Raw genomic sequence first — 12,112 nt, 5'->3', positions numbered from 1 at the left:
GACTCTGTCCCAGGGCCGTGACTTGACGAACAGAGGGTGTCGGTGGGAGGAGAGGGGGTCAGCAGTGGCGTGAGGCACATCGGGCTTAGGGAGGGCGTCAAACTCCACCGCCGACCGAGTCGCCCGGGAGTATTCCAGCTGATGACAGGTGGCCGTGAGGTTGCGTTTCTGCGCTGCCGGTTTACTGTTGCTGTCCGTTTTCACTTCCTATTGTGGCAGGTTACATTTGCCAAGCACATTTCCATAATGATTTTCGAAGAAGACCAACGCTCATCTTCATTATTTCTTGCTATGATGGAAATAATCCGGACTGAAGGCCTTTCGCTGCAACTGGATGGGAGTTGAAGGACGTAAGTCACTGCAAAACACACGTGCAGAAATTCAGCTCAGGTTAGCTATTTTCAAAAACTAATAAGTTATCTCATCTGACTTGCCATGTGCCTGATTGATGACAGGACCAGACCGCCGTTGACAACGCATCGCAACTGTTTCGTCGTGTGAAGCGTGCCATGTTCGTCTGCGCTGTCATCGTTGTGTTGGCTGCTCGGTGGTAATGATCGTGGCTCGTGAGACGAAGGTTCCTGGGATCCGGACCCGACAACCCGGTGCGACTCAGACTTGCGAGCACCGAGGCGGCACGTCGGAGGTTCGGAACCCTTCGATCCTGGAGGTCCCGTCGCATTTAGCCTTTGTAACGTAAAAACTATTCCAACTATGAATCAAAATCGGTTGTCATCCAGAGTGGTTTGCCCATCATCACTAATTTTATCCTTGTCTCCTTTTTAGTATTTTTTCTTTTGTTTTCTCCATGATGTTTTGTATGGTTTTCTTCAGATTTCCATGCATGATAAATTATTTCTTTCTGATATAAGCTGATGTTGGATTTTTTTTTCTTCAATGGACAGACTGTGTTTTCTGCAGTGGAAAGATACCCTTCTGTGGCGTGTGACCATGATTCCTCACCGATTGTTATCCTGTGGAACGCTGTTATAACACACTTGTTGTGGCTCTCCCTGTCTCGCAGGTGAGAAACCACAAGCTCAGCACCTGGCAGAGCATCACAAAATTGACCAGCAAAAACATCGCACAGCTTAAATTTTCCCAGAAACTTTATGCTCTATCTTCCCCCCCCCCCCCCCCATAAAAATTAGAACAAATTGAGTAACCAAACAAAATGTAAATTATGAAGTTGGAATGGACTGCACTAAGAAAACTTTATCTGTTTCCTGATGCATATATTTTTCAGTAAAAATTTAATATGCTTTACAATGCCATTCCTCTGCAATGAGCTGGAAACATGCAAAAGCCCTCGGAGAACGTATGATGGCACCTTATCACTACATACTACTCCTAAAAGCTTAAACATTAAAATAGGTACTAAAAGTAATAGCCGTATTACATGATATTATGCATAATAGGGAGTAATCCAACAAAATGTTTAAAAATAAAATTTAAAAAAAAATAATCCCTTTCGGCACAGCTTACAGACGTAGGTAGGTTTTGAAGTACATACCTATTTCCTGCCGAGTCCTGCCCTGGCAAGGTCTTGTAGCCCTCCGAAGTGTCCTGTCATCAGAATCCCTGAGACTTAACACTCGAAGCTCCCAGAACAATGGTGTTCTAGTAAGTTATGCCACTTTGTGCAGACAGGGCTCTGGGAATGTGCTGAACCCTTGAGAGGGATGCAGTGTATCTACGGGCTTAAGTGGAAAAAGTTGAGGGAGGAGAAGGGTTAGCAAGGCGCTGTTGCTAAACGTATTACCGTGCAGCAGTAATAGAGGGTCAAGCACTACCTGCATAGCCTTCATTGTCAGCCAATACATTTGTGTCGTCTGCGAATCCAAGAGGAGGTAGAAACTCGAAAACCAAGGACTTTTTAGACCCACATGGCACAAAGTTCTGCGAAATTAAATGAAATAAAGTTGAAGACATACAATCTTAATTCAAATCAAGACATGTAAAATAATAAATCATGAAAAAAAATTACATTGCAGAGCTAAATTTTCCAAATAAAATATTTTTATTGAAAAAAATATGCAGAACTATGAACTATCATTGTTTCTTAACAGGACAGGTTTAGCTTGATAAATGGTGGTACAACTTTCAAGGGTTGGTTATTGGCATTGTGAAAACTTACTGTACAATTATCATCATCCCTGGCGAGGAAACACGCTTGCTCGCTCGTTCACCTGAGAGAGAGACACGCGAAGGTATCAGGTACGTGCGTGTGTCGGAGCGAGGTACAGAACAAGGAGGGAGATATAGAGGCGCGACTCTTACAATGGAAACTGAAACCATGTTTCACGCGACATGTGTCGCTATCTGCTGGGCGGGCCCGTAACTACCAGCAAATAAAAAATCGGAATAGAGATTCTCACACAAAGTTTTTTTTTAGTTAATACGGTTTTTTTTTTGGTTATATTAAGTTATCTCCTTGGCGGCGCAAAACTAATATAATCGATGCGAAAATACTTAATGCTGTTTTGTAATAAACCTTCATGTAATAAATAAAGGAGTAGGAGGTGCAAAAACTCATTGTATTACATACCACAAAATTAGTGGCTACCTAAATAGAGTGAATTTTCACTGGTTTGTTTGCCTGGTAACAGCTTAATACATTACTTCTCCTAATAAATTAATGTAGTTACGTCAGCGATATATTATGAAAACTGCTATCTAGCGGACGGGCCCATAACTACTTCAAGAAGCCAGGTGTCAGTCTCGGTGACTAGAGTTCCTCCCGCGTGGAGCGAGGAGGGAGTGACGCACGGGGGCTGTGTCTTGTGTCCGCAGGCGAGCCCGCTCCCCCGTGCCGGCACGGCGCAGTCCCTCCCCGCGCAAGCACGCCCGCCACCCCGCCCACCACCACCACCACGACTACGGCTTCAGCGACACCGTCTCCAACGTGGTGGAGATCGTGAAGCACGAGCACGGCATTCACCCCCGGCGCAGCGGACGCGTCAGAGGTGAGTGGGGCCCCCGCGCCCGCTGCGTTGTGTGTCCCCTTGTCCCCCCGCCCCGCGTCGCAGCCAGACTCACTCCCCCTGTACTCCTGCCGCGAAATACCTGTTGGAAGCTTTCCAACAATCTCTTCACACTTATTTATTCATTTATTAATGTTGCAACATGCCCACCAACAGCCGAGGGCTTTAGCGGTGGGCACGACACATACGTACAAGGACAACATATAAACAATACAAACAAAAAACAAACAAACAATTAAAGTTTAAAATATAACTATTAAGGATAAACATCAAAATATAAAACATAGACATTATAATGAAATTACTAATCAAACCACCTGCCCAGCTTCAAAAGACACTGATGGCTCTCTGGAGCGATTTGTCAGAATGATTGGGACCAGGTGGAAGCTGGCCACTTAAAACACTCTGCGGTTGAGACTTGCCAACATCAAAAATTAAGTTTTAAATGTAAAAAAAACATACAAATTTCGTAAATATAGTGACTTAAATAAAAAAGTAATTTTACAAAACATTCTTGGTTCGGAATTTATGGAATGGCTTATTAACGAAGTGGCTTATTAAGAATAATTGCTAAATATTGTTCTTTCGAAAAATTATTGACACTGTTGAATTATCTTGGTAGCAATGAAATCATCATGGCTGCCGTGTTCACTTGAGGAGACGTGTGCATGTGTCTATTTTTTGTAATTGAAACGGAATGTTTGATTTTCAACACTCATACTTTGCGGCTATGCAGTTTTTAAGTTTTGAAACAAAAAATAAAGCACTTTAACATTGTGTTTTGGTTGTTCCATATTGGAAAACAGATAGTCTGAAACATTTATGGTGAATATTCTCAGCAACTAATGACCCAAAAAATATCAAGGTACCCAACATTTTCTTTCAAAAAGTTTATAACTTTTCGGATGTTAGGTTGGCAATAAATATTGATCAGTTTGCTGATTTCCAAAGAAAATAAGAGCGTTAGTTATAGCATTGAGTTGCAACTCTTTATCTTCCTTGTTTGAAATTGGGACTCACATTAATCAATGCACATGTGATATTCCATCCTGCATCAAATCAGTGGTTCTTCAGCACACAATTGTTTAGGACTTCCAAGATAGCTGAATCGCTATGACAAATTTCAGTTGTTGAGATCAGTAGTTTATTTACTGTAAAACATGACATGATTTTCAATCTGAATGTTAAAAATAGTTTACCAGGCTACATCTTGAATAATCACTTTCATCCTCACGAGGGTTGCAAAAAGTGGCCCTTTATTTTCTTGCAGCCATTAATTACATTTTTCTTCACTTCATTTGGTTCTCTCATCTGTTTCTGGAATTGATTGAATTGCATATATTTCAAAAGATTCCAGGTTTTCTCACATGCTTTCATAGAGGCAGTTCAGAATACTGTAAAACTGTGTTAAGAAGTTTTTCGATGGACTGGATGCTCAAAACTTATTATCAGCAAAGACTTCTTAAGAGAGAAATAGCTCAAAATCAGTTGCTACATAAAAACAAATATCACTCCAATGAAATACTGAATTAACCCAATAAAACTGTCCTAACTTTGTTTACCTCCATGGCATGTTTCCCATTTTTAAAACATGTCCATTTTCATGGACATTGAATACAATTTTTAGTTCAAGGTTCTTAATAATTGCAGGCAACTTTGTGTGTATCCAACTTTGGACAGTATTATCACACACACTCAGATTCTCCGTTCTTATATCTGTCAAACCAACCATTTGAAGCGTGAAATTCAGCACCTAGGTTATTCACTACACTAGAGTCCCGTTATAGCGAGGTGTCACGGTTCCGGGTTTGATCCTCGCTAGTTTAACCGTGTCCTCGCTATAACCGAATTGGACAGATTTTTGCCCCCAAAAAATATAAATTAACCCAAAATAGCATAAAAATAGTGTTTAAACCTGTATAATTGGAAAATAACAGGTTATATTAACGAAATCTTAATTTCTGTGAGCAGATGTGTGAATTCTCTTTAAAACGATACCCCACAAGTACGGATGCGATCACCGATTGCATCAAAATAACCAGAATACCCTACCACGCCACGTAATTATAGCATCTCAGCCCGCGGCTGACGCAGCATTGTCCTGCTATCTATTGTCGACGCGGGCTGTCTGCTGGCGGCCACGTTGGTTCGGGATGTTCCTAACAGGTGGTGCTAGTGTAGCGCGACGATTTAATTCCTTACAAAATAGTAGCGGTGTAAAAGTAACGAAAAAAAGTGTACCCGTATGTATGCGTTACTATAACAATTAGTACTCGTTACTATCATATCGTTACGTTACTCGTTACTTCTGATACCGCATAACATGCTATGTTATGTTGCAGCAACGAATCGAGTCGTATTGCGTACGTGTACACTATGACGTCGCGTAAATAATAATAGAATATAAACAATTAACAATATTTGATAATTAACAGTTTTTGTTAACCAAGAAACAATTAAATCTCATTAGAGCGGTTTTATTATATTATCTCTTTTAAGAAAAACAAAAAAACGTGAAAATACGCGATAATAAAAATCCAAAACATACATATTACTAATTTGTAAAAAAATACTTTCTTATAAACAGTAAAAAACTTGGATGACGAATTTCTAAATTATACTTTACTTAATAAACAAACATCGTTCTTTGTAACGTAAATTCAACGAATATGCACGCGCATGCGTAAAACATATGAAAAATACGAGTAACGAAATCCAGCCGTGTGTAACGTTTCGTTACTCGTTACTAGATGTCGCACCCGTTACTCAGTACCGAATACATACGGTTTGCTACAGTTCTAGACGTAGTCAGAAACGAAACAAAGGGACTGCACTCTGTGTAGCCTAGCAGTTGCATTACACACGCACATATCCCCAGCACGTTCAGCATTTGTTATACTGAGTTCACAGGAATAGAATAATATTAATGAACAGACAACTAACGGAAGTTTGATAAAAGAAAGGACGGGATTCTATTTTTAAAGCCACGCACCTAGGTGGCGACTGCGAGGCTGAAGAATGTGACAGGTGTCAACGGCAAGATGTCTAGTGGCGAGCGAGAGGGGTGGAGATAAAGCAGACAAACAACCAAAGCGCGCTTCACGCGATCACGCCGTAAATTCCTCAAAAAGACCTCGTTATAGCCGTGTTCTCGCTATTACCGTGCTCGCTATAACGAGATTATAGTGTATTTGTTCAGCTTTTTCTTTAAAAAACGGGTCATTTTTGGGGATTGCAAGTGCCCTCTGCTCCTTAAACCATGTTGACGTAGGCCGGGGGTTTGCGTTAAAGAATGGTCGGTGATTTTAAGGGCGTCACCGTGTGTATGGGCACGGACCCGGTTGAGACACTCGGTCAGGGCCGTGACTTCGCCCTTGTGAGGCGTGACTCAAACCCCCTTTTGAAACTGCTTGAGTTCCTGGACCCAGTCCGCACTCAGCGTCGGGCCACCATACTACCGAACGCAGTGGGCTCTTAGGGCGTCCCACACGCCGCCATGCAGTAGGTGCTATACACGTGGGCACAAAGAAGAGAGTAGCACCGTTTCAAGTGCACGCCCTGGTTTTTTTGGATCTACACGCTCTCGCACACGTAAAGATTCAAACAGAAAATTCCTGAAGCACGAATCGGTTTATGGTGAGGTGTGGTCCACACACGTGGCCACACAATAAATTATGTAATCGTGGTTAAAAACTCGTACGGAGTGAAAATGGAAATAATTAAACAGCCCGCCGGCCGAGACTAGCCCCGAGGATAAACGTAAAAGGTATTTAGAGAATTAAATAACAAGCGGAAACTACTTATCGGTGAACGCAATCGGTGAGGTCTCGAGGGTGCTGGCGCGTCTGCTCTCGGCCGGTGATGACGAAGGACTGGGGGGAGTGAATGCTCTGCACAGGCAACCTGGCACCTTTCGCACTGAACCAAACTATCACTACGTTTTTAAGATTGCGTGCAAAGAGTTATTAATTAAAAACTAAACACACAAAACACTTTTATAATTATTGCGCACTTTATTGAGGCTATATTACTTAAGGACATACGGTAATTTAAAAGTTACATATTCAAATAAAGTCTGGCTTCGGGGGGACTCGGGTCCGCCTCGGGAATGTCCGTCGCCGTCCTTGTGTTATTCAGAATTACTTATTATCACTTACAAAACAAAAACCTCCCGGCTGATCTGCCGTGACACAAGCCCTTGGGGATAAAAATAAAAGTTCATAATTTAATTAATAATAATAAAAGGGAACAGAGCACTGCAGCTACGGCACCCTCTTGCGGGAGTCTGTGGCGTGCCGTTCAAAACACGTCGCGCACACGCGCACACGTAAGACGGTGGCGGGAGTGAAGACAAATGTCGGGAGGAGTTGAAGTGTGAGGATGGGTGTAGGGTGTGACATATCAGGCTCGGATCCCGGATGATGACAATGTCAAGAGTAAATTTTCAGTTGCTTTGTTTTTACCAACCTTAATTTTTTTTTACACTTTGATCACTACTTAGTGGACGCAGGGTTGGAGGGATAGCGGGGATATATATCCCATCCTTCCTCACCTATTGCTACTACTGTTGGCCATATGTCGGTGTGTTAATTTCTATAGTAATGTAATTTGAATACAGGTGTTTAATTTTTTTAACTTTTTTTTTCTTCAAAATCCCTCACCGAAAATGTTCCTGTATCTGCTTCTAGTCACACTTATTCATGATACCTTGCAAAGTAGACTGCAGCATTCCAATTTTATTGTTATAGTCATACATGGTACCAAAGGATTTGCATCAACTTTGATTATTATTTTTTTATTTATTTTTTCAGTTTTTCTTAAAATGATAATGCCTTCCCTTTAATGGGTCCACCACTACTATTAGATGCCATTGTACACTGTTTTTCACAACACTAAACGTTTACTAAGCTTGATAATTTTAACATCACCATAACAAGTACGATACAGACGAGAAAACATCAGGCTAAAAAGGAAATCTTAGAAAGTCAGGTAAATTAAAATGTTCGCCCTTACATCCATCTCAAAAAATATTTTACTTCAGTGTTCAACAAACAATGAAACTGTGTTTAGTTCCACAAATTGCCATGCCAATTGCATCAGGTCACTCAAACAGATCAACGAATAGCTGTTGATTGCTATGCATATTCTTCAAACGTTACGCCTCTAATTAGGGAAATGGTGTACAGATGGAACAGCTTCACAAAGTCCATACGAATGCAAGCAGATTATTGCTTGAAAAATGCAACTTGTAACAGCGTGCGGTGTGTAACAAAAGGTTTTGACGGTCATACGCAGTTATCAAATTCTTTGTTGTTGATTGGAAATAAATGTTGTAAAGTTGAATTGTAAATACTGTTTAAAGTTTTAAAACTAAACATTATTATATTAATTTTTTCCTCAAACGCTATTATATGCGGAAAGCATCTTAAATGCAAACGTTTTAAATGGGAATAAATAACATAGGGATATAAGGAAGTGGTGAAGGAAATGATTTTGTAAACGTAATAGGCAGGAAAACGTATTATGCAGGAAGGTCTTGAGCGAGTTTTACTTATCTTGCTTGATGTCATTCTCCTTGTATAGGTACCTGTGTTGTAAGGTATATCTACTAACAAATCTACAGATTATTAGCTTCTCTTAAATAATCCTACTGCATAGGAAATACCAAATCAATTGAATATTCTTACGGTTAGTACATAGTTTGTATAGAAGCTATTTCGAAACTGTTTTTATAGCATGGTGCCCATAAAATTAGTTTTTAGAAGCTGTTCTGAAGTCTGGACTGGTCAAGTCAAACCAAAAATATGAAAATGTTCAGTTTTATGCAGATCTTCTTCATGAACATTGCTGAGAAACTAACTTTGCATGCATCAGTAATGCTGAAAGCTAAAGAAACTATGTATCACAAAGCACCCAGTATGAAGCCTAGTTCATTTTGACCAGCATTTCATAAAGATCCTTTACACAACTTTATGGCACAGTTTGATAAAGTTAACCCCAGTGTTTTTGGACTGTGGTATTCAACATACAGGGAAGTTACGTTTGTTTGTGATGGTCTGGCTGCGACGTGAACTCCCTCCTTATAGGCGGGAGAATTTGTATGACTTTTTAAGCAGTATAAGTGCTCTGTAAATAATATATTCCATAATTAAAGCCAAAAAACTTTCAGAATATATATAAATAACTGTACAAATTCTAAGCCATAATCACTTAAATTAAATTATTAGGGTTCTCTTGTAACCAGAACTGCTCATTAATTCTGTACTTACAATTTTTTTTTGTCTCAAGAATACCCTGATGAAGATGGTATGATAAAGTATCTATGCTACATTTATTTATTTGTGTGTGTTTTTTTACTAATTTTTTGTGCCCCATTTTTCTTCGTGAATGTTTTTTTTACTACCTGCATTTAGAGCAGTCATCTTTCCCCCGCTCCTTTTCAAAGTTCTCTTCAGCATGCTGTATGCTGTCTACAGCAAACGTCTCTTTTTCTCTACCGTTTCGCTGAGTTCTGTGTGAAATGTGTCCCAGAGCTGTGGATTGGAGTTTGCTACATAGATGTTTTTTTCTTAATTTAAGTGATGGATTATTATTTTCTCATAATTAACATATTCTTCTTTAGAACCTAAGTTTATGTTGGATGTTTCTCTTAAAGTTAATATATTTTAGTCGGGAACAACACAAACGACGACATCATTGGAGGTCACATGCTCAGCTGTTTCATTTTGTATGTACCTTGTGCATGCGCACGCACCTGGTGGTCACAAGTTGAACTAATGGTATGCTCTTTACAGTGTCTCTTGACACCGCTTATAAAATAAAGTCTCACGCCTTTGTGTAATATAAAGCATTACAGAACAATATAGAGATAATTAAGGTTCCTTACTGGACACACAACACTATGTAGGACATGTACTGAAGAAAAGATTTGAAATTGTCCGTGCATAGAGCCAGTACACCTTAGGTTAACACAGTAACACACATCAACTCAAACAGAGCTTATCTCTCAACACACAAAACTTAGTAGAGCCTAAACATTTGGTAAATATATCAGCAAAATTTTTGTTAGACTGTACAAAACCAACGTTTATCATCTGCTTGTTGACAATATCTTTCTGAAGAGTAAATTTTACGTCAGTATGCTTGCAATGCTTTGTATTTTCACAAATTGACATCTTGTGAATTGCCCCTTGAGTGTATATTACTAACCTGCTCTTCACATCCCCTGTTTCATCCTCAAACTCTTACAAAAATGCCTTTCAAGTGGAGTAATTCTGATGCTGCTAGGTTGCATGAAGTGTGTTCTGCCTGTGCTGAACTCAGAGCAACAGCTTGCTGTGTCTCTGAGCTCCAGGACACCAAGTTGTTGCCACAGCGAAATAATGGCATCCCAGTGGCGCTCTTGCGATCGGTCTTGTCACCTCCCCAGTCTGCACCGCCATCCGCACCGTTCTGGATGTTTCTGCTGCTCCAAAGTTCTGTTGATAGTTTCCTTTGCGTACCTTCTTAGCTGCATTCCATAGCGGACGATTTGGTTTATCCAAAATGCGGCTCAAGCACGACGTAGCAAATGCTATCTCTGGCCTGCTAATCTGAGATTGGTAGATCGAGCTGTCTATAAGCTCTCAATAGGGAACATCTACAACAGTTTCTGTCCCATTGGTATGGGAACCCCTTTGCATTTCTCCAAGTCGAACTTCTCTTTGTCATTTTTTCAATAAGATTATGCTGACCTATGTCCACCCTATTGCCAACTATTGTCACTTCTGTCCCAATGAAACAGTGTACGTCTCCTAGGTCCTTGGCACTAAACTCTTCCCTTAGTCGTTTAGGTATTTCTTCTTATCTTACTGTCTCACCAAACAGCAAAATGTCAGCCCCCCATATGACCAACCACATACTGTCTCTGATATATAACAAACATCAGGTTGTTTTTTTGTTGCAAACTGATTGAATCTTTGGTTCCGACAATGTGGTGACTCACGAAGCCCATACAAAGCACACTGAAGTTTCAGGATTTTTTTTTATCTTTAACTCCTTTTGGTTAAAATATGGCTAGTGTCCCATTCAATAATTCTGTTGGAACATACATTTGTTTCATAGTCCAATCTTTCTGTAGAGAGGAGGACAATGCAAGTCTGATAGTGGTTATTTTTGCTATAAGTGTGTACACTTGTTCACTTCTGCCTGTTTGGAAACCTTTTTGCCACAAACCTAGCCTTCTTGGTTCCATCTGGTTTGGTGTGGAACACTCATCTTGTTTCAATGGATTTGATTTCCTTGGTGGATCAGCTGTAGTCCATGTCTGGAATTCTAGTTCTTTCTGGATTGCATTTCTCCATTCATCACTTTCTTGTACTGCTTCTTCATAAGTCTGTGGATTACTTTCACTCACCAAACAGTAGGCAACGTACAGTTCATAATAATCTAGATGTCTCAATTTTATTATTCCCCTCTTAGGTGTAGTGGGGAAGTGCCCTCATTCTCATCTTTACATCCATGAAACTCCTCGTCATTTTCTGGTGCAGTAGGTGTTTCTTTCATGGCAGGTGTTTCTTTGTTTTCTGATACTGCATTGGCTTTTTTTAGGGTTTTCTTCACCAACTCTAACAATCAGTGTGTTCTGTTTTTCTTCTTCTCCTCTGTAGAACATATCAGTCTTATTGAATGTCACATCTCTTGATACCTGCATACTGTTACAGGGTCCCATAATATATAGCCCTTTGGACTATAGCCAACCATCCTTGTTTGTTTGGCTGTGGGATCCAACTTGTCTCTTTGAAGCAGTTTCATTGCCCATGATTTAGCACCAGAGATTTTCATTTTTGCAAGGACCACCTTCCCAAGAAAACGTTGTGCAGGGATTTTTCTTTCAAGTGCTGCAGTTTGGGAATGATGGAGTTGATACGCTACAATGCGTATGGCTTCGCCCCATACATGTTTCGCCCGATTTGTTTATACATTCTCTCACTAACACCTTTCTCGAAACAAAATTACTTGAATAATTTTGCTGAAGGAAACTCCTCCCCATTGTCACATCTTATACATCTAGCACAGTTTGTTTCAAACTGGGATTCTAGTTGTTTAACGTAATTGATTACACTTTCTGCAGCGTCAGCTTTAGTCTT

The 12,112-nt window shown here is 40.2% G+C and overlaps 1 protein-coding gene across 1 annotated transcript in view; it reads left to right on the top strand.

Moving 5' to 3' along the window:
* The window catches only part of LOC134531463 (voltage-dependent calcium channel type A subunit alpha-1), a 362,182-nt gene that overhangs the window by 332,030 nt on the left and 18,040 nt on the right, over window positions 1-12,112 (top strand). Inside the window, exon 38 of the mRNA XM_063367179.1 lies at window positions 2,794-2,966. Within this exon, the coding sequence (XP_063223249.1) occupies window positions 2,794-2,966 (173 nt within the window). The remainder of the gene's footprint in view (window positions 1-2,793; window positions 2,967-12,112) is intronic.

The sequence above is a fragment of the Bacillus rossius genome, chromosome 1, assembly GCF_032445375.1.
Source record: "Bacillus rossius redtenbacheri isolate Brsri chromosome 1, Brsri_v3, whole genome shotgun sequence".
Lineage (NCBI taxonomy): Eukaryota > Metazoa > Arthropoda > Insecta > Phasmatodea > Bacillidae > Bacillus > Bacillus rossius.
This window is presented reverse-complemented; position numbering and strand designations above follow the sequence as displayed.